General features: G+C 32.2%; 1 protein-coding gene across 1 annotated transcript in view; it reads left to right on the top strand.

The window, feature by feature from the left end:
* The window catches only part of LOC114335355 (uncharacterized), a 72,739-nt gene that overhangs the window by 32,050 nt on the left and 16,880 nt on the right, over window positions 1-23,809 (top strand). Inside the window, exons 6-7 of the mRNA XM_050655615.1 lie at window positions 10,265-10,345; window positions 18,554-18,629. Of these exons, the coding sequence (XP_050511572.1) occupies window positions 10,265-10,345; window positions 18,554-18,629 (157 nt within the window). The remainder of the gene's footprint in view (window positions 1-10,264; window positions 10,346-18,553; window positions 18,630-23,809) is intronic.

Below are 23,809 nucleotides of genomic sequence, written 5' to 3'. Positions count from 1 at the left end.
CTAAGCCTAAGGGATTAATAATGTATGGTTTATTGAATTATTAGAGTTTTATAGCTCTGTATACTTCATATAATTTTGCTTAAGACAGGAACTAACATGAAATTTCCCTATAGTTTATCATAAGAAGTAAATTAAACAAAGATAAGCAACATATCTTTAAAATAAGCATTTTTACTAAAAATCCTAATTATAAGCAAAAAAAGTAAAAAAAGCAACATGCTTTTAATCCGGACTTTACAGTGATAAAATTTGTCTTATAGAAGTAAAATATTTAACATGAAAAAATAAAGATTAAGATGTATTATAAGAATGATAGCATGCAGGATGGGCCTTGTCTCATGGAGTTTTATTGAAAATGGATAAATGCAAACTCGTTACTCTGCTGGTTTTTGGGGTCGCAGAAGATGGAGATGGTCTACGTGGTACCTGATGCCCATGGTTCATCTCGCGAGGTACCTTGTCTCCTGGAGTTTCATGGGAATTAGTACTTTTAGTACTATTTCCCATGTATATATCCAACCGTTAGATCTTCGATTTATCCTACTTGATTATTGTATGTGACCTTCATATACTTAGTTAAATTAGCATTAACGTCTGTCCCCATTCTTTTTGCTGCCGTTTCCAATGCCGTGAACGATTGGATCATGTCCACCTTTCTTCTTACCATGATATCAATATCTACGCTAATATTTGTACATTCCTATTAATAATGGTTGCTTTTGTTGTTATTCCTTCGTCTTCTTCTTTTTGTATAGACATGACTCTGTCTATTTTTTTAATGTGCCTCCAGCAAGTTTTCGTTCCATCGTTTTCGTGGTCTTCCCATTGGTCCTTGGCCGACCAATAGCTTTCTCTAGGGCCTAGGGCAATGTTGAATAGAAGGCATGATAGGCTATCTCCCTGTTGAAGTCCTGTTTGTGTCTGAAAAATTATTGATACTCCATTCTGCACTCTAATCTACCTTGTTCACTCACTATTATTACCAGAGAACGGCAGTTCTCGCCAGTGGCGCACAATACCCCTACATGCGACACTATATGTATATGTATACACGAAATTTTCGATTTTCTAAATCTGACAATTGAAAATTGGGCCAAATCCCATCTTAAAGTTTAGGAAAAGACTCGCCCATCCATATGTCAACTCTCCATTTTGGTTCAAGGATGTGGATTTTGCGGCCCTTCCCATTTAGGGTCTGTTTTTCGTTCATGTCCCCAAAACTCCCAAAAATTTCAAAAATTTAAGTCCGACCTTTGCGGCTTCTGATAGCACTGATCATTTACCTTTCCAACGCATGTTTAATTTTGAAAATCGGTTATACCATTCAAAAGTTACCGAGCTCAGAAGTATGACTCAATTTTTATTTAAAAAGGGGAAAATTTTTGTGGATATGTATGTATGTATGTATGTACCGGGTGTCCCAATAAGAATGGCTCTCGGCCATATCTCAGGAACGGTTTATAGTAGAGCTTTGAAATAAAAAATTTTATAACAAAAGTTGCTCAGGAAAAGCCTGGAAATTATTTTCATAATTGTGGGTCCACCGCTAGAGGGCGTAATTGAGTATCAAAAATAAAAAAATCTAAATTTTACAAAATTTTCCTAATGAAGGGGCACTGGAAATCCGATTATTGTATTCTTCATCAAATTCTACGCATATTTGATTTAACAAGTTTAACTCTACCTTTGAAAATAAGAGGTGGGGGTGAGTGGGAACCTTGTTATGAAAAAATGGCTGTAAGTCCGGTTCTGCTAAATAAAATTTTGAAAACTGGGTCTTGTTGAAGACAGATCTTTTTCTTCAATGTAAGCGTGATAATTTTGAACCATCCTAATAAGTAATAAGCCAGCTGGGAGGCGTTATTTAATTCTTTTCAGAAATCTAGTTTTCTTTGGAAAATATTAAATACAAGTATGCATTTTTAATCATACTTTTTAAAATTAGATTAAATTAGCAATAGAATAGCGAAAACCGCATGTCGATACCTTTTGTCTATCTCAAGATATCTCGAGAAACGTGTAAACTTTATACATAACTGTTACTATCACCGGTAAACTAAGTTAATGAAAAGTAGTGTGCTGTGGAAAAAAACAAAATAACATTTTCCAGATATCAACGTATAAAAATATAATTAATTAAAACAACAATATAAAGAGAAACAATACTATTAAAATTAAATATAACACAGAACAAAAAGAACTACTTAGTGACGACCTAAATATTCAAATTGTTGCCCATCATATACTACTCTAGAATACATTATCCAGAGAATACTAAACGCCATTCAAAGCATATCGAGAGCAGAAATTGAGACTGCTGTTCAATCTACTCTTGAAAGAGTAAATGTTTGCAACGAAAATGATGGGCAAAAATTTGAACGTTTATGTCATCACTAAATAGTTGTTTTTATTTCTTTGTAATAGGGCTTTTCAACGCTTCTCATTTGTTTCGAGCCTCTGTCATATGCCGTATAATCCGTGTATAATATTAATATACGAGATATGAACGAGGCTCGAAACAAATGAAAAGCGTTGAAAAGACCTAATATACGTTGACAGCTGAAAAATGTTCCTTTGTTGTTTCCATAGCACACTACTTTTAATGAATTATTTCGTTTACCGGTGACAGTAACAGTTATGTTTTTAAATTTACACGTTTTGTAAGATATCTCGAGATAGAAAAAAGGTATTAACATGCGGTTTTCGCTATTCTGTTGCTAATTTTGTCTTATTTTGTAATATGGTATTAAAAATGCATGTTTGTATTTAATATTTTCCAAGGAACACTAGATTTCTGAAAAAAAATTAAATAACGCCTTCTAGCTGGCATATTACTCAGTAAGTTGGTTCGAAATCATAACTTTTACATTGACGAAAAAGATCTGTCTTCAACAAGACCAAGTTTGCAAAATTTGATTAAGCAGAACCGGACTCACAGCCAGTTTTTCATAACAAGGTTCCCACTCACCCCCACCTCTTATTTCCAAAGGTAGACCTAAACTTGTTAAATCAAATATGCGTAGAATTTTATGAAGAATACGACGATCGGATTTCCAGTGCCCCTTCATTAGGAAAATTTTGTAAAATTTAGATTTTTTAATTTTTGATATTCAATTACGCCCTCTAGCGGTGGTCCCACAATTATGAAAATAATTTCCAGGCTTTTCCTGAGGCAACTTTTGTTATAAAATTTTTTATTTCAAAGCTCTACTATAAACGGTTCCTGAGATATGGCCGAGAGCCATTCTTATTGGGACACCCGGTACACTGAGCGGCACAAAAAATGGCCACCCCACAAAATGGGTAATTTTTGATATCGTGAATTTTTTAAATCTGTTGTCCAATTTAAGTGATTTTTTTAACAATTTATAGCCTTATTCTTTAACAATATCGATGTAATAAAATTATTGCTAGACAGGTAAATGATCATTGTATACCGGGTGTACCAATCAAACTGTGTCTTATTATCAAAGTTCACCACACCCTGTGTAGTGTAATATTCTAGCATTTATAAAATATTGAAATTAAAACCCAACTATAGCCGCAGGTTTTCTTAACATTCTGTTTTTTTATTCATTCGCTTATGTTGGATAATAAAAAAGTTAGGTACTTTAACAACTAGCCATGTTCTTCATTAATACAGGGTGTTTCTAAATAAGTGCGACAAACTGTAAGGAGCAAATCTGCATAAAAAAATGGCAGTTTGCTTTATAAACACATGCCTGCAAATGCTTCGTTTCCGAGATACTGGATGTTGAATTATTTTCTTACAAACTGACGATTTATTTATTGCTCTAAAACCGGTTGAGATATGAAAATGAAATTTGGTAGGTTTTAAGATACAATTATTGCACATTTTTTGACATACAACTAAGAATTTTATATTCACCATTGGCGTGCATGCGGGTAATATTAGCCGTCATATTACCCGTATGCGCGCCAATGGAGAATATAAAATCCTTAATGTTGTTCTGAAGCTATTTCCTTGTGGCATTTTTATGATTAATATTTAGTGGAAAATAAGCCACAATTAAATTGAAAAAAAAAAATTATTAACGTTTCGAAGCCCAAATCGGGTTTCGTTGTCAAAATACAAAATACTACTAAAATAAACAAAAATGTTGTTGCTAAGTAAAAAAATTCTTCCAATAATTTATTTAATCTGACTCATTTATATTGGCAATTCAGACGTATTCAGAAGTAGAAGACTTTAAAATGATATCACCAATATTCATGAGTTGCGTTCCGGGGACGACTTTACTAAAAGATAGTTCATTCGATTACATGAAATCAATCCCAACTCAAGAATATCCGTCACAAAAAAAATCATAGCATGTGATTTGTCTTTAAACACAAAGACAAACAAATGCAACGATAACAGTAAAATTCTCGCGTTAGAGATTCCATAGTAAATCACGAGGGAAAAGCAGGAAAAAAACCTCGTGATACTATCCCGACATCGTAAGTATTTGGTCTTACATTTAATTTCCTTTCAAAATACTAATACCAAATTCTGACTTTAATATGTTTAAATTATAAATAATGTTAATAATACATAGATATACAATAAGTAATACTAAAATATAAAATTTGTACTAACTCCATATGTTATTGACTTACTAATCGTGGTATTTTCTTTCTATTGACTTCCTCTTTCAGTATGGGTAACCACGTTCTACTGCATTCTACCGAGGAATTTGCGACACAATTGGTTTCATTTAGCATAATTAGAGCCGCTTCTTTGATTTTTCTCTTTTTACTATCTGATTCTTTCAGGACTATACTTGAATCTCTCTACTGAACTCTATGTTCATTATCCCATGCGTGTTGACATATTTGAGATCTATCAAATTCTCTATTTTTAATATAAGACTGATGTTCACTTATTCTAACGTTTAATGGTCTTGATGTTTCACCTAAATAAAATGGTTCGCATTCACAAGGTATTTTATAAATGCAATTCTTTGTTCTTTCTTGTTCATTGTTAGGTTTAGTTTTAGATAGAATAGATCTCAATGTGTTTGTTGTTTTGAATGTTGTTGAAATGTTGAATTTATTTCCTATTGTTTTAAGTTTCTCGGATAGTCCTTTTATATATGGTATTGATATTTTCCTCGTATTATTTCTTGTGAATGTTGTAGGATCCCGTTCTATGTTGTTCTGTTCCATTCGATCCATTTGTTCCATTCGAAACGTTAATAAAATTATTTTTTCAATTTAATTGTGGCTTATTTCCCACTAAATAGTTAATCATAAAATCCTTAATTGCATGTCAAAAAATGTGCAATAACTGTATCTTAAAACCTACCAAATTTCATTTTCATATCTCAACCGGTTTTAGAGCAATAAATAAATCGTCAGTTTGTAAGTAAATAATTCAACATCCAGTATCTCGGAAACGAAGCATTTGCCGACATGTGTTTATAAAGCAAACGGCCATTATTTTTTTATGCAGATTTGCCCCTTAAAGTTTGTCGCACTTATTTAGAAACACCCTGTATTAAGGAAGAACATGGCTAGTTGTTAAAGTACCTAACTTTTTTATTATCCAACATAAGCGAATGAATAAAAAAACTGAATGTTAAGAAAACCTGCGGCTATAGTTGGGTTTTAATTTCAATATTTTATAAATGCTAGAATATTACACAGGGTGTGGTGAACTTTGAGAATAAGACACAGTTTGATTGGTACACCCGGTATACAATGATCATTTACCTTTCTAGCAATAATTTTATTACAGCGACATTGTTAAAGAATAAGGCTATAAAATGTTAAAAAAATCACTTAAATCGGACAACAGATTTAGAAAATTCACGACATCAAAAATTACCCATTTTGTGGGCTGGCCATTTTTTGTGCCGCTCAGTGTATTTATGTGTGTGGAAAAGTTACACCGATCTGAATTTTTTTTCTGTGCTTTAAGCATATTATAACCTGTAGATTAGGCTAGCATGGGCCGCATCGAGGTGTAACGCCGATATCAAGGACGCCATTGGTAAATATTCATTTTGAGTGGTCTAGCCATCTTTGTCCGTCATATGAGCGGTATCGCTTAGTAAAAAGAGATAGATAGACCCACCGATCGACTGCCGCGCGTTACGCTTTTTTGCTCAGTATGTCTTGTCTACGGTTAACATGTCTCTGGCTTTAAGAGGGGGTCAGGGCCGATTCGGAACTGGTGTAGTTTGTGACTTTTGACTACCCTTAAGCCAGCTATAGGCCTAAGTAGATACAAAATGGCAAATTTTTGGGCATATATCTCTTAGGTTCAAGGAGAGACAGGAAAACCGCAAATACACCAAATCAATAGCGTTGAGTTAAGCTTTCAAATGGTGCCTAAGCGGTCCAGATCATACCTACACACGGCTGAGTATAGCTGAAAAACTGAAAAATTAAACTTTGAAAATTTTGGTTTTTCGACAATTATTACTCAAAATTTCAATCTACGAATAGCGCCAATAACTGAGCGTTTGTAGAAGGACTCCAGACGAATCTAACGGTGTATACCTCATATCTGAGAAAATTCGAATTTTTAAGTTATAGGCTTCATAAGTATGATCAAATCTATTTCTTATGGGAAAAACAGTTTTTCAAGCTCAATAATTCATGTAATACCTTTAGTTATCATACTTGACCTTGAATGCATCAGATACTACTTGTCAATACGTTTCAAACTCATGTTTAATGATCAAAATCGGTTAAGCTGTTCAGAAGTTATCGAGCTCCAAAAGTATAATCCATTTAACGATTATCGCCGAAACTGTTTATGTAGCTGTAGTGGTTACGACGCTAAGTTCGATCGGGCAATCCGAGTTCATTTGCCGGCCATAATTATTAGGATGGCTGGGATATGAACTTGGATTGTCTTATCACAAGTCTGGTGTCGTCGTAACTACTAGATAATTTGGGAGATAATGCGACTAAGGCGACCATTTATAACGCTTAACGTGTAATCGAGAAACACTACATTCAACTTCATAAAGGGTACCCCCCGTTAAGATAGGCAAAATGCCCTCACTCTCAGAATTAAATTTTTTTAATTTTTTTACGTTCTGTGCAATTAAAAAATGAGATAACACGGATTTTTAGCTCGCCACCCCCTTACCCCTCCCCCACAGCCAAAAACGTAGATTTTTAGATTTAATTTTTTTTAGTTGGGTTGCAATTGATTTAAAATTTTAAAAAAATTCACACGTGTAGCTGAGGCTTTTACAAAACATGTCCATTTTTTATGGACCCTTAGGTCGAGTGTACATAACCTCAATTTTTTTTTGAACTTTTTTAGAACCTATAACTTTTTTTTGGAGGGGGCTGCAGGTCCAATTTTTTTTTGCATTTTGTGTATTTTATCAAAAGCTATCTCTCTGATTTTTTTCAGATTTTTCCGTCAGGTGCGCCATCTTGAAAAATCCGGAAAACTGCTTTTTTAGGGGCGTTTTGGGGATTTTCTCCATTTTATAGACTGCAACATAGATCAACTCAAGGTTTTGTTAATAGATTATGTATAATTTGAAATAACTGAGTATATTAGGATATTCAAAAATTGGGCGAAACGCTTTTAAACCCCCCAAAAACCATGTTTGTTCAAAGTTTTGTAAGGATTTTTGCGGGTCTAATTATATTTTTTGAGGTCGATACAGCCTGAATATTTTTTTTTATTTTTTTACGTTCTATATTATTTTAAAAAATTAGGACTCACCGCAATTTTATCCCACTTCCCCTATTCCCCCTCCCCCACAGCCAAAAACGTCAATTTTTCGATTTTATTTTTTTTTAAGTTGGTTTGCAATTAAATTATAAATGTTGTTCTGAAGCTATTTCTTTGTGGCATTTTTGTAATTAACTATTCTAAATGGGAAATAAGCCACAATTTAACTAAAAAAGATTTTATTTTCCATCTGTAATGCGATAGAGAGAATTCGATAATCTGTGACGCACTGAAAAAATGGTTTGGGACGATCTATATAAATAAGTCAGATTAAATTAAATTATTAGAAGATTCAAGCAAAATTTTTGTTTAATTTATTAATATTTTGTATTTTGACAACGACGTCCGTGGTGGACGTCGAAACGTTAATAAAATCATTTTTTAGTCAAATTGTGGCTTATTTCCCATTTAGAATAGTTAGTAATTATTTAAATTATAAATTACAAAAAATTCACACGCACAGCTGAGTCTTTTACAGAACATATATTTTTATGGACCCGAAGGTCGAGTGTACATATCATAACCTCATTTTTTTTTGTTTTTTAATAGTACGCATAACTTTTTTCGCGATGGCTGCTAATTTTTTTTGTGTTTTGTGTATTTTACAAACCATCTACGTTTGGCTCATAATGCAAATATTCCACGCTGTATGCTTGTCCCGTTAGGTAAATTATTCCGATTAATTTTTTTGCACAAACTTACTCAAAAACAGGTCCTTATAACAAATCCACAAGGTGCCAGGCAGTACCGCGGTCGGAAAATTGTTTAAACATTTTTTTAAACGAATTCAAAAAATCAATTTTTTCACTTCGGACAAATTTGTTTTACATTCTCTGGAACAAGCTGAGCAAAAAAGGTATCTTGTGATTTTTCTATAAAATTGACTTTTGTCGAGTTACATGCAATTTCAAATTTGAAAAACGCGAAAATGGCCATTTTCAAGGCTTAATAACTCGATTAAAAATTATTATTATGAAATTCATAAAGTGACCAGCTCAAAGTTTAAAGTCCCCCTGCAATAGTCTAAAGAAATTTTTGTCATTATTTTATTACTAACTATTATTTTTAATAATTAAAAATGAGCGCTAAGCATGTATTGAAGCGGACGTCCGCGGGAGAGATGTACAATATTCATTGGACGTTTTAAAAAAATATCGATTGGAAGTCAAAAATACGTCTTAAAAAAATAAAAAAGGAATTTTGAGGTTATATGTGCTGTACACTCGACCTACACGGGTCTATAAAAAATAGATATGTTTTGTAGAAGCCTCATAAAAATTTTAAATTAATTGCAACTTTAAACAAAAAAAAAAAAATAGAAAAATTGACGTTTTTGTGGGGGCAGGGGGAGGGGGTGGTGGGCTAAAAATGCAATTAGTCTTATTTTTTAATCACATATAACGTAAAAAAATAAAAAAATATTCAGGCTGTATCGATCTCAAAAAATATCATTAAGCCCGCAAAAATCCTTACATAACTTAAAAAACATGGGGGGTTTAAAGGTGTTTTGCCCAATTTTTGATAATCCTTAAATACTCATTTATTTCAAATTATACATAATCTATTAACAAACCCTTGAGTTGATCTATGTTGCAGTATATAAAATGGAGAAAATCCCTAAAAACCCCATTAAAAAGCAGTTTTCCGGATTTTTCAAGATGGCGCACCTGACGGAAAAATCTGAAAAAAATCAGAGAGATAGCTTTTGATAAAATACATAAAATGCAAAAAAATTGGACCTGCAGCCCCCTCCAAATAAAAGTTATAGGTTTTAAAAAAGTTAAAAAAAAATTTGAGGTTATGTACACTCGACCTAAGGGTCCATAAAAATGGACATGTTTTGTAAAGGCCTCAGCTACACGTGTGAATTTTTTTAAATTTTTAAATCAATTGTAACCCAACTAAAAAAAATTAAATCTAAAAATCTACGTTTTATCTGTGGGGGGAGGGGTAAGGGGGGTGGCGAGCTAAAAATCAGCGTTATCTCATTTTTTAATTGCACAGAACGTAAAAAAATTAAAAAAATTGAATTCTGAGAGTGAGGGCATTTTGCCTACCTTAACGGGTACCCTTTAATTTATAAAAAAACTTTGAAAAACTCATGATACAAGAATAAAAAACCGCTAAAAGCCGTAAAAATAAGTGGCGCATACAATATTCCAGCTACAAAAGAGCTGATATGAATATTACGTGGCGCGAAAATGTATTTTCATTTTAATGGAAAATAGAATTCTAGTATGATTTTGAAAGATTTTTTTCATAATATTTGCTAAATTTGAAGTAAAACGCGCCACAAAAGAACCTCAAAATGCAAACTGTATCAAAGTTACTCTTTTGTGGCGCGTTTTACTTCAAATTTAGCAAATATTATGGAAAAAATCTTACTAGAATTTTATTTTCCATCAAAATGAAAATACATTTTCGCGCCACGTAATATTCATATCAGCTCTTTTGTAGCTGGAATATTGTATGCGCCACTTATTTTTACGGCGTTTAGCGGTTTTTTATTCTTGTAAATTGGTATACAATGATATTTATATAATTAATTTTTTACAGAAGATACGATGGACGAAGAGGTACTTGCGGAATTATTGGACAAAACACGTGATATTAATACCAGCAATGTAACAATACCTGGTAGGTTGATTGATATGTTAAAATTAATTAAAAATGAAATTTTTTGAAAAAAAAAACTGACATAATTTGGCATTCATCACAATTTTATCTGCCGTTAGATCTTACGGCTTCGATCATGTTCTATACAGGGTGACTTTAAGAATGTCCAATCTCTGAGTTGTAGATTCCAGACCCCAATTTTACGACAACTCAAATCACTTAGATAAAATGTGACTCATCATTACTGAGTTACAGGGTGTTTTATTTAAAAATCTGAAACTATGTGTACCCAGTCCTTTAAAACTATTTGACATATCCTTATCATACTTGGTAGACAGTGTAGGTACTGTACATGGTTATTTACTATATTTTGACCCCCTTGTAAACTGCTTTACAGAATTAGAATAAAATGTAAAATACAAAAGTTATTCGATTTTTAAATTATGATTTTTTGACATATATATCGTACTAGTGACGTCATTCATCTGGGCGTAATGACGCAATCTGCTATTTTTTTTTTTAAATGAGAATAGTAGTTGTGTGCTAGTTCATCTGAAAGGTTATTCAATTTATCAATTCCTTATTGAGTAATATAAACATTAACATGATTATTTATACAGGGTGTCCAAATTTTTTTTAATTAAATTATTTGACACAAAAAAAAGAATGCATGTAATTTATTTAATTCAAAATACATTCTACTGCTGTTAGAAAACAGAATAAATGTTTATTGAACAAATAAACATTACTTTTCACTTAAATTCAATGTTCAAGCTACCACCCATCTGCCTCTTGGCAGTTTTAACATTGAATTTAAGCAAAAAGCAATGTTTATTTGTGCAAAAAACTTTTATTTCTGTTTTGTGACAGCAGTAGAAGATATTTTGAATTAAATAAATTGCATACATTCTTCTTTTTGTGTCAATTAATTTAATTAAAAAAAAATTTTGGACACCCTGTATAAATAATTATCTTAATGTTTATATTACTGAATAGACAATTGAATAACCATTCAAATGAGCTAGCACACGACACCTATTCTCATTTAAAAAAATAGTCGATTACGTCATCACTGCCAGATGGATGACTTCACTAGTATGATATATATGTCAAAAAATCATAATTTAAAAATCGAATAACTTCTGTATTTTACATTTTTTTCTAATTCTGTAAATAAAGCAGTTTACAGGGGGTTCAAAATATAGTGAATAACCCTGTACACTAGTGTACACTGTACACCCTACTAAATTATGATAAACAAACGTTTCTGGCTACTACCAGAGGCGTACGAGAGAAGACAGTGAATGGTTGACCTTTCCCAAATTCTACGCCAGTGACAGAATTGCTATTTTAGCACAACTTTTCGATTCTCAAATACTGTATATGTAAATAATATACTCTTCATTCGTAACGATAAAGTCATTAGTTTTCGGGATATTGGAAGTTAAACATGTAACGGCACAGTTGTTTTGATTAATGTATTGTACCGCTTAATCTTTATCTTCAAATATCTCGAAAAACTAATGACATAATAATTAAATATAATATAATTAGATAATTCATTAGTTATTATTAATACTTATAATTAATAAAACATTAGTTTTCGAGATAATGACTTTATCGTTACGAATGAAGAGTGTATTATTTACATAGAGAGTATTGGAGAATCGAAAAATTGCGCTAAAATAGTAATTCCGCCCGTGGCGTAGAATTTGGGAAAGGTCAACCATTCACTGTTACCTGACCCCCATTCAAACGTTTATTTATCACAATTTAGTAGCGTGTACAGTTTCTGCCAAGTATGACAAGGATATGTCAAATAGTTTTAAAGTACAGTGGAACCCCGTTAACTCGGATTAATTGGGACCGCGGCCGATCCGGGTTATCGAAAATCCGGGTTAGCCGGAGAAAATGGTAAAAATTAATAAAATATGGTATGCTTACAGATAAACTCCGTTATAATTGTCACACAGACACTGGTAAACCACGTTCGCATTCCACACAAAACCACACATACAAAGCGTCGTCAAAAGTCTCATTCTTAGCTTTATTAGCTTTGCACCGATTAAACTGTCTTTTGTTATCATTTTGAAAAAAAAAATTCTTCGATTTTAGTTCTATTTTTCTTCCAATCCGATACTGTAGATGTACCGACACCATAATATAATGCTGCAAGATTCACCTTTATCAATTCTACTTAATGCTTCTAGTTTCTTTTCCATTGTCACTACAACATTTTTACGTTTTGTTGCCCTTATAGACAAAAGACACACAAACACAAAATCTGAATAAATTTACGAACGATTACAAAACGGAAGCGAACAATAATACGACTTTACTACATATAATACCGGCTCTGATGTTATGTTATTTAATAAAAGTGATGACTAAGACCATTGTTAAAAAAAGAATTTTAATAGTCTTTTCTAAACAATGCTAACACAGACAGTTTCAAAAAAATAAAGGATAATACAGGTGCATGTTGTTTTCGACAATGAATGTGGTGTACCATGAGTCATTTTTACTATGTTATATGTAGTTCAATCCGGTTCCATTATCTCTCAAATATTATATTACATAGAGTTGGTACAAAACCTCGTGAACCTTGAAAATGCGTATGTATAAACGAAATAAAATGAAGCCAAAAACATACGACTATTTTATTTGCTGCGAATTGCGCGACAGGGTCCCATCTGCACCCTGATTGCCCTGATATTTTCAGTAATGTCGGATTCATCAATCGTTTCGTTCGTATATTGACGTCACCAAATGAATGAATTAGGTTTACGAGATTTTGTAACAGCAATACATTTTTATTGTTGAAATGTTTGTCTGATAAAAATCGGTCCGGGTTAGCCGGAGTTCCGGGTTATCGGGGGCCGACTTATCGGGGTTCCACTGTACTGAGTACAAATAATCTTTAAATAAAACACCCTGTAACTCAGTAAGGAATCACATTTTATTTAAGTGATTTGTGTTAAATCTTAATATGTTGAGGTCTCGAATCTACAACTCAGATATTGGACATTCTTAATGAATCGGCCTGTATGCAAGTGTTTTGCGTAGGTATTTCTTTTGCAATTGTGAATCAATAATTGCCCTTATATTCGCTGGGAGGATTGACATGGATGGATATGATATTTCTACGGTGCTTCGTATGGTGGCGCAAATTTAAAAAATTGGGGGACGGTCTACGTACATTATAATAAGTTCATTTTTTAAAATACCTTATCACGATTCTTGTGTTATTGGTTGTTTACTTACGTAGCGAAATAGTGGAGTGAAATTCTTTAAATAAGAAAGGCTATATTGATTGTTTATTGTTTAATGATGAAAGGCTCAAGCTTGAAATTAACGAAGTAGTTACAGGACCTGACATAACTATGGACGAAATTGAACAAGCAATAGGATTAGCAAAGAGCAGAAAAGCGACGGGACCAGACGAAATACCGAGTGAAATAATAAAGATCTTCGAAAGTTCAGGTAAAAGATCTCTCCTTCATCTTTTTAATAAAGTTTATCAAACTGTCTGTATACCAACGGATTGACTGCTGTCGACTTTTGAGACGATACCTAAAAAGCAAACGCGAAAAGATGTAGTTATGGTAGTTGGGGTAGTTACCCCGATGATGGGGTTGATTAAGTTGAACCAGACATATATTTATTTGCCAACACTAAATATGCCAGTAACGAGTTGGTGGACAAAGTCTATATTCTAACTACATTAATGGTTAAATAATGAATGATGAATAATGCATGATCTCTGGTTTACTTTCTTCGTATCTATAAATAAATCGTTATTGTTTTGTTATGATTTCATACCTGAATGTGACCATGAAATACTAATAGTACATAATTGCTGACTCCGTTGTTTTTCAAAACGAGTGGTCTACATTGCAGAAGCAATGTCACCTAACTTACGAAATCAAAACAATGCATGTAAATAATCTTATTTTTTGCAATATGCAATCTTATTTTTTGAATGCTAATATAAATCCTGTACATAGTGACTGCCGAACAATTAGCTTGATGAGTCATGTTTTAAAGATATTTCCACGAATTTTGCACTCTAGGATGTACCAAAAAATAGAAGAACAGCTTGGTGATACACAGTTTGGATTCTGCAATAACCTTGGGACCAGAGAAGCACTGTTTAGTATTCAGGTTATGGTACAGAGATGCAGAGATATCGGACATCCGGTTTATATGTGTTTCATTTACTTTGAGAAGGCTTTTGATCGAGTAAAACATACTAAAATGATTTCTATTCTTCAGAAAATGGGTATTGATGATAAAGATATACGCATTATCAAAAATCTTTACTGGCATCAACGTGCAAACATCAGGATTGGCCGGGACACGTCTGAAGAACTTCAAATATGAAGAGGAGTAAGGCAAGGCTGCATTTTGTTCCCACTAATATTTAACATCTATTCTGAGTTTGTTTTCAATAAAGCAGTGGATAATGCTCAATGTGGTATCAAAATGAATGGCGTTAATATTAATAATTTAAGATACGCGGATGACACGGTGTTCATTGCGAGCAATTATGAAGAACTTCAACATCTGATTAATAGGATTACCACAACGTGTGATGAATATGGACTCAAGCTAAACACCGCAAAGACCAAGATGATGGTTGTCAGTAAAAGACGCCAATACAACCGGAAGTAGTAACAGCTTATGGTGAACAATTAGAGAGAACTAACAGTATCACCTACCTTGGTTGTAATCTAAATGAGAACTGGGATATGAGCAGAGAAATTAGAATACGTATAGAGAAGGCCAGAGCTGCATTCTTTAAGATAAAGAAACTTTTATGTGGAAACAACATTACTTTGATACTGAAAATTAGATTAGTGAGATGTTATGTGTTCTGTACTCTTTTGTACGGTGTCGAAGGTTGGACTTTAACAGATACACTTCTCAAGAAATTGGAAGCCTTTGAAATGTGGGTATATCAGAGAATCCTACGAATAAGTTGGGTGGATAGAGTTCGTAACGAAGTTGTTTTGCACCGGATGGAAAAAGTGACGGAAGTCGTCATAACAGTTAAAAATCGAAAACTTGCATATTTTGGCCATGCTATGCGACACCCAGATAGATATAATATACTCCATTTAATAATACAAGGCAAGGTAGACGGAAGAAGAGGGCCAGGTCGAAGAAGAACGTCATATCTTAAAACCTGGGAGAATGGTTTAGCAGATCCTCTGCATCTCTTTTCCGAGCTGCCGTCAACAAAATTACTATAGCCAATTTGATAGCCAACACTCGATAAACCAGCACGGCACATGAAGAAGAAGAAGAAGAAATTCTTTCGTTTTCCTACATCCAAAAATAGGTTGGAGCAAAGAGAAAAATGAATTAAAGCTTTGTGTAACAATTAATTAGTGGATTACGATCATATTTAAATTCCTTTGTTTACCAATTATAATTGTAATATCACGATTGGCATTGAATTAAATTCAAATCGAACACATGAAAAAGGAGTTTTTGAATTCCTAAGATTTCTGTGTGTCTTAATGTCACAGAATCATATATTTTTTTAAATGAATAACCATTTTCAATTCCTTAAATTCCTCCAATGAACCTTAACCAGAGAAGGTTCCCATTGTTTTCATTCTGGTGGGGTGTAGAATAGCATTATGTTGTTTTATATGCCATTAAAGTGAAAACTTAGTCTTCCTCATATTTTTTTCTTCGAGGAATGGGGCAACCTACCACAACAAAATGTTGAAATTTGATTAGGAGCGTGCCCACACAAACTGAAGCTAGCGTAGGACTAAAGGTGATAACACTGACTACAAAAAAAAAAAATAAAAACAATTTAAACATTATTAGTTTTACATTGAAATTTTTTTATTCTATTGACTTTAAAACAACTAGCTTTAATTTGTTTGTTAAATACTTTATTGTTTTATTTAATTGTTACGTATTTGTTATTAAATTCCTTTAAAATAAATTATGATTGAATTGACTTCGTGTGTTCGTTTTTTTAAATTCGCACGAAATAGAAATATCAGATGATTCCGTATAAGTTTGGTTGTGTATTTAACATTACCTTCATTTCATAATTTTCTACATTATTTTGTGGATAGAAAGATTATAACTAGGGAGCGGATTTTATGCTAAATGCATATTGCATGCATATTTCGCATATTTAAGAACTTTAACTAAATTTTGCATATTTTTAAAAAAACATGCATATGTTGTGCCTATTAAAAACATTTAGGGTCCCAAAAAAAAATTTTATTTCGACACAAAATATTTCCCCTCAAAGGCTGTTCTATTAATTCGAGAACTACCTGAAGAGAGACGGCTCATTCACTGCCTTTTCATTTTTTCTTAGAAAATACTCGATCTTTACACAAAGTACTTATTTATAGTACGCTGTTATAAAATGATTGTAGGATGTTAAAATGATGAAGGATGGTTTACCGGTAAATCCGAATTTTATTTACTTTTATTATATTTAGCGGGTACCTACAATTCTGGTGATTCTTTTAAATCCCCATAAGAGAATTACACATTTATTTAAACCATAGTCCCTATTTATTATATTGTGACCATAGTTTTACGATTTTCTAACGGGAATTGAAATATTCATCCCGTCTTTAAACGGCTTTAAAACTTTGGAGGACATAGCGCTTATCTAAAAGGTACCAAGCGCCAAATTGCCATTTCTGACTTAATTACATTAACTGGCCGATAATATTAAACTTTGTTTATCTAAAAAGTCCCAAGCACCAACTAAACGTCAGAGACCTCTTTTGGCAAAGGTTACCAAGTTGCGTGTTATGAATTATAGGACTCTGTTTATCTCTAAACGGATCCAAGCGACGAAAGTTTTATCATGTCGCATGTCGCTTTGATTCCTTTTGACATTCTTCATTTCAATCATTTGGTTTTCTTTTGATTAACGTGTTTTCGTAAAGTCCTTCTGATAATCATCATCTTTAAGAAGTGCTGAAATATATAAAATGATGAAAGAAGCTGATGAGTCTGATTTGACTCTACAGACCAAGAACAAGATGATGAACAAGAAGACGAACCACAACACCACACTCGTCTAACAGGTCGACTAAAGAAAGGGGGATTTGCAAAATATCCCGGACAGTCTTTTAAATCCAGAAAAAAAATTAAAAGACGGTAACAAAAAACACTACACACTGAAAGGAATATTGAAGGAACAAAAACATATATCGACTTTCAGTGTAAATGTACATTAAAATGTAATGAACGTTTAATGAATGTTGACAGGTTATTAAAAAAAGGTTATAATTGAATGGTACGAACAACTTATTAATGTTCTGTTATTTAATAAAAGGATCCAAGTAAACAGTAGTTTTATATAAAAAGATCCAAATCCTAAAATTAGTATTTAAACAGATTCATATACATTATTTAGATTTTATCAAAAAAGAACCAAGCGCCATTTCATACTACAAAAAAGAGAAAAACTATTTTATTATATTTTTTTATAGAAGACAAATATCTAAACTCAATCTTTCCCCTAAAAAAATTGAGAAACCTAAAAAATGATAAAATGCCGATTTTTAAAACTGATAAATCTTTAATCTTAATTTACTCAAAACTGCAAAATGGCTGTTGGTACCTTTTTGATAAGCGCTATCCATATATTTATGCGAAATCTTTAATGGAAATTTTGAAATTGATTTTGGTGCAGAATATTCGGCTTTAACAAGTTATTTTAAATACGCCCCAATTACTTCTATTGATGTTGAAAGGAGTTTTCCAAGTTATAAAAATATCAAAGAAAATGTTTCCTCGTAAAAAATTTGGAAAAATACATTATAGTGAATTATAATCGAAGATACCTATGTATAGTGATATTGTTGTTTTATTTTAAATAGGTAACTATTGGTATCAGTTTTTGTAAAAAATGTGAATAAATTGCATATATTTAAAATAATGATTTTATTTGAAAGATAATAAATAAGATTACCGCCCCCCTATAAAAGAACCCGCTAGAATAGAATAGAACAGAAAATTTGTGGTTTCTCGAAATGCGCATTTTTTGAATTTTTGTGCATATCTTGCGCATATTTCGTAATTTTTTACTGCATATATATGCACATATTTCATCAAAATTGATCGCATATAAATCCGCTCCCTAATTATAACCATTCCTTCTCATATTATCATTTAGTAATTTTATAGATACAATTTTTAATTTACACTAAATACTGTCTCTAAACATTTCAGACCAGGACATGTCAACTCCAAATATTTTTACGGAAGAGGAAGAGGACGCGGACAATCTTTTTTTACGTAGAACAATGTAAGTTATTTTAATTGTAAACATAAAACTACTAATGTCCCAGACTATAGTCCCAGACTATAGTCCCAGACTAATTTATCCAGGCTATATCTCTTAAACGAATAGAGAATCTCAGAAAACTGATCTATTCTATTTGTAGTTTTGTTTTGTTTTTTTTTAATAATACTCTTTAATATGGCGTAGAAAAAATCATCCCCTAAATATTCATCCCTTAGTTACAACCCCTAACTTTAATTTTTTTTAATAGCACCCTGTACATTTTTTTATAGTTTTGGATGTGGTCTTCTATCGTCTATTCAACAGATTTTTTGAACATAAAATCGGTTCGTAAGTAATCAAGAAAATATCAGTTTATTTTTGTTAATTATGTGTCCCAGACTAATTTATCCAGGCTTTATTTCTTAAACGAATAGAGATTTTCGAATGGGACAAAATCTGATCTATTCTATTTGTAATACATTTTAATATGGCTTAGAAAAAAATCATCACCCTAAATATTCATCCCTTAGTTTCAACCCCTAACTTTAATTTTTTTAATAGCACCGTGTAACTTAGGGATGAATTTTTTCTACGCCAAATTAAAGTGTATTACAAACGGACTAGATGAGTTTTTGTCCCATTCGAAAATCTCTATTCGTTTAAGAAGTTACAGCCTGAATAAATTAGTCTGGGACACATAATTAACAAAAATAAACTGATATTTTCTTGATTACTTACGAACCGGCGCACATTGGTGAATTTCGCCGAAAACCTGGCCTGGCCAAAATGTAAAAATCTAAGTTTATAGGTATACCCTGAAATTTTATATGAACCTTGCTCTGTAGGCTTTGAGAATCATAAACGGCCGTTAAGGGTAGAACAATACAAGCAGATCATGCATAGGCGCCCATCTAAAAATTTTTTTAGGGGAGGGGCTAGACGTGACGATGTTGCACATTACATTTTATATACTTTGGATGACACAATAAAACACTGAAAAACGTTTGTTTTTCTATACTTCCACAAAATTTATTACAACTATGTTATTACTACAGCTGTTTCGGCAAAGTGCCTTTCTCAAGTGATATATTTTACAATGTGTTTGCCTTTTTAAGTCTTTAACTGAAGAGGTTGAGGAGTGGGGAGCTGTTTGTCTCGAGTTGGTCATTCAGAATTATATCTGTATTTTTCAATTTATTAATTTCCATTGATTCTAAAAGTGATAGCTTAAGGCCTTTATTTTGAATATGTAGAATTTGAAACTCTTCATTGAAAGAATGATTATGATCTAGAAGGTGAAGTGCGTATGTAGAAGTGTCTGTTTTTCTATTGTTGAAAGCCCTTTTGTGTTCTGCTATCCGTTTGTCAAAAGTTCTGCCAGTTTGACCGATGTAAGTTTTCGGACAGTCACCACAAGTTAGTTTGTACACACCACTCTGTAGTTGCTTTCTCTTTCGGCTTTTATTGTTTTTAATATGTTTGCTTAAGTTGTTGTTAGTTCTGAAAGCTGGAGTTATTCCTTTCTTTTTTATGTATCTGGCTATTTTTGTTGTTATTTTGCCAGTATATGTGAGAGAGCAGAAGGTACTGGGTTCTTTCTGTGGTGGTGGATACACTAATTTCAAGGCTTTCTTATGGAGTTTTTGGTTTAAAATGTTGTTAACTGTTTGTTCGTTATAGTCATTGTTTACTGCTATTTGTCTAATGATATTTAGTTCTGTCTCGAAGTTATTTTTTGTCATAGGAATTTCTGTCAGTCTATGTATCATGCTATGGTAGGCTGCTAATTTGTGTTGTGTAGGATGGGATGATGAATTGTGTATAGTTGTGTCAGTATGGGTAGGTTTATGATATACGGAGAACTCATGTTTGTTGTGTAGTCTGGTAATCGTTACATCTAGAAAGTTTATGGAATTATTCTGTTCTGTTTCTATTGTGAACTCAATATTACTATGAAGTGAATTAATGTATGATAGAAATTGGTCAAGTTGTCTGTTAGTTCCTGTAAAGCAGACTAGTATGTCATCCACGTATCTCCACCAATATAAAAACTGTTTAAATAAGGGGTGTTTAGAAATTGTTGTTTCAAGTTGGTTCATAAATATATCTGATAGTAATGGGCTTAGAGGATTACCCATAATAAGTCCTGCACTGTTGTTTGTGTAAATTTGATTATTGAATTCAAAATAGTCTTGATTTATGCAAATTTCAAGAAGGTGTAAAATTTCAGATGCAATGATCGGATTTGTACTATTATGTTCTAAAAGGTTTTTAACTAAAACAAAAGTTTCTGTAGGAGGAACACTAGGAAAAAGATTTTTTACGTCAAATGAAATTAGTCTGGAGTTGTTGGGCAATTGAAAATGTTGTATTTTATTAACTAGTTCTAGTGTATTTTTTACGGTGAATTTAGGTGAAAATTTAGTGTATTCTGTAATAATATCTGACAGTTTTTTTGAAAGTTTATATGACGGAGCTGTATAAAAAGAAACTACAGGTCTTATTGGGTGGTCAGGTTTGTGTAGTTTAATAAAAGAGTATAATTTAGGGGGTTGTGGGTTCATAATATTAAGGTATTTCTGTTCTGTTGGATTTAGTATTGATTTTGAATTTTCAATGGCTAGTTTAATTTGTTTTCGGTATTTACAAAAGCAGACAAAGGTAACACTACTATTGCTATCGATAAAAGTGACTATAATAACAAAACAATAGAATTTTTAAATAACCAAAATAGTATAACACTAAACAAAGACCCCACAGAAAAATACCGAAAACAAATTAAACTAGCCATTGAAAATTCAAAATCAATACTAAATCCAACAGAACAGAAATACCTTAATATTATGAACCCACAACCCCCTAAATTATACTCTTTTATTAAACTACACAAACCTGACCACCCAATAAGACCTGTAGTTTCTTTTTATACAGCTCCGTCATATAAACTTTCAAAAAAACTGTCAGATATTACAGAATACACTAAATTTTCACCTAAATTCACCGTAAAAAATACACTAGAACTAGTTAATAAAATACAACATTTTCAATTGCCCAACAACTCCAGACTAATTTCATTTGACGTAAAAAATCTTTTTCCTAGTGTTCCTCCTACAGAAACTTTTGTTTTAGTTAAAAACCTTTTAGAACATAATAGTACAAATCCGATCATTGCATCTGAAATTTTACACCTTCTTGAAATTTGCATAAATCAAGACTATTCTGAATTCAATAATCAAATTTACACAAACAACAATGCAGGACTTATTATGGGTAATCCTCTAAGCCCATTACTATCAGATATATTTATGAACCAACTTGAAACAACAATTTCTAAACACCCCTTATTTAAACAGTTTTTATATTGGTGGAGATACGTGGATGACATACTAGTCTGCTTTACAGGAACTAACAGACAACTTGACCAATTTCTATCATACATTAATTCACTTCATAGTAATATTGAGTTCACAATAGAAACAGAACAGAATAATTCCATAAACTTTCTAGATGTAACGATTACCAGACTACACAACAAACATGAGTTCTCCGTATATCATAAACCTACCCATACTGACACAACTATACACAATTCATCATCCCATCCTACACAACACAAATTAGCAGCCTACCATAGCATGATATATAGACTGACAGAAATTCCTATGACAAAAAATAACTTCGAGACAGAACTAAATATCATTAGACAAATAGCAGTAAACAATGACTATAACGAACAAACAGTTAACAACATTTTAAACCAAAAACTCCATAAGAAAGCCTTGAAATTATTGTATCCACCACCACAGAAAGAACCCAGTACCTTCTGCTCTCTCACATATACTGGCAAAATAACAACAAAAATAGCCAGATACATAAAAAAGAAAGGAATAACACCAGCTTTCAGAACTAACAACAACTTAAGCAAACATATTAAAAACAATAAAAGCCGAAAGAGAAAGCAACTACAGAGTGGTGTGTACAAACTAACTTGTGGTGACTGTCCGAAAACTTACATCGGTCAAACTGGCAGAACTTTTGACAAACGGATAGCAGAACACAAAAGGGCTTTCAACAATAGAAAAACAGACACTTCTACATACGCACTTCACCTTCTAGATCATAATCATTCTTTCAATGAAGAGTTTCAAATTCTACATATTCAAAATAAAGGCCTTAAGCTATCACTTTTAGAATCAATGGAAATTAATAAATTGAAAAATACAGATATAATTCTGAATGACCAACTCGAGACAAACAGCTCCCCACTCCTCAACCTCTTCAGTTAAATACTTAAAAAGGCAAACACATTGTAAAATATATCACTTGAGAAAGGGACTTTGCCGAAACAGCTGTAGTAATAACATAGTTGTAATAAATTTTGTGGAAGTATAGAAAAACAAACGTTTTTCAGTGTTTTATTGTGAGATAAAATGAACTTCCATCAAGTAACGGTCGAATCCATCAATTACTTTGGATGACAATATATTATAGTTTAAAGCAACAGAAAAGCTAGGGGGGCCGTGGCCATGCCCTTGGACATGGGCGCCTATGAGATCATATATTTATATTAGTGTAAAGTTGTGATTGAACGACAGCGGACCAAATAAAAATTAAGTGTGTTATACAATAATATTGGGGCATTGTTTGGTTTTCATTTAGAACTACAGACGTATTATTTTGTTAGTTTATAGTGGATGCTATGTCTGAAGGTAAGGGGAGTATTTTAATACACTTTTTAGACTTTTTTCTTCGTATAATAGACTTTATTTACAACATGTTTACAAATTGGCAAGAATTTTCAATCGTTTTAAGTTTTCCAAGTTTTAAAAAGGAAAAGTAAAAAAGTCTACTTTGCTCAGCAAAGATATTTTATTTAATAAATAGTTCAAAATGTATATAAATATTCCTCAAAAAATCATCTGCAGCCAAATGCATCCTTAGCCGAATTTTTCATTTTAAAGAAATATAACATGCTGGAGAACTTGTACATGAAAAGACTTTAATGTTATATGGTCAGTTAATAAAGTAAGAACAAAATATGAAGCATCTGATCCAGTAAATTTACAGTTTTTTTTACACAAGAGCCGCCGTTTTTTGTTATTTTTTTGCTTTCTTCTTCTTTTTCTTAATCTTTAATTTCTTTTACTCTTATGTATAATCCTGTTTTTGCTTCCTTACTTTTATATTTTTTAATAATTTTG

The sequence above is a fragment of the Diabrotica virgifera genome, chromosome 7, assembly GCF_917563875.1.
Source record: "Diabrotica virgifera virgifera chromosome 7, PGI_DIABVI_V3a".
In the NCBI taxonomy this organism is placed as follows: Eukaryota; Metazoa; Arthropoda; class Insecta; order Coleoptera; family Chrysomelidae; genus Diabrotica; species Diabrotica virgifera.
This window is presented reverse-complemented; position numbering and strand designations above follow the sequence as displayed.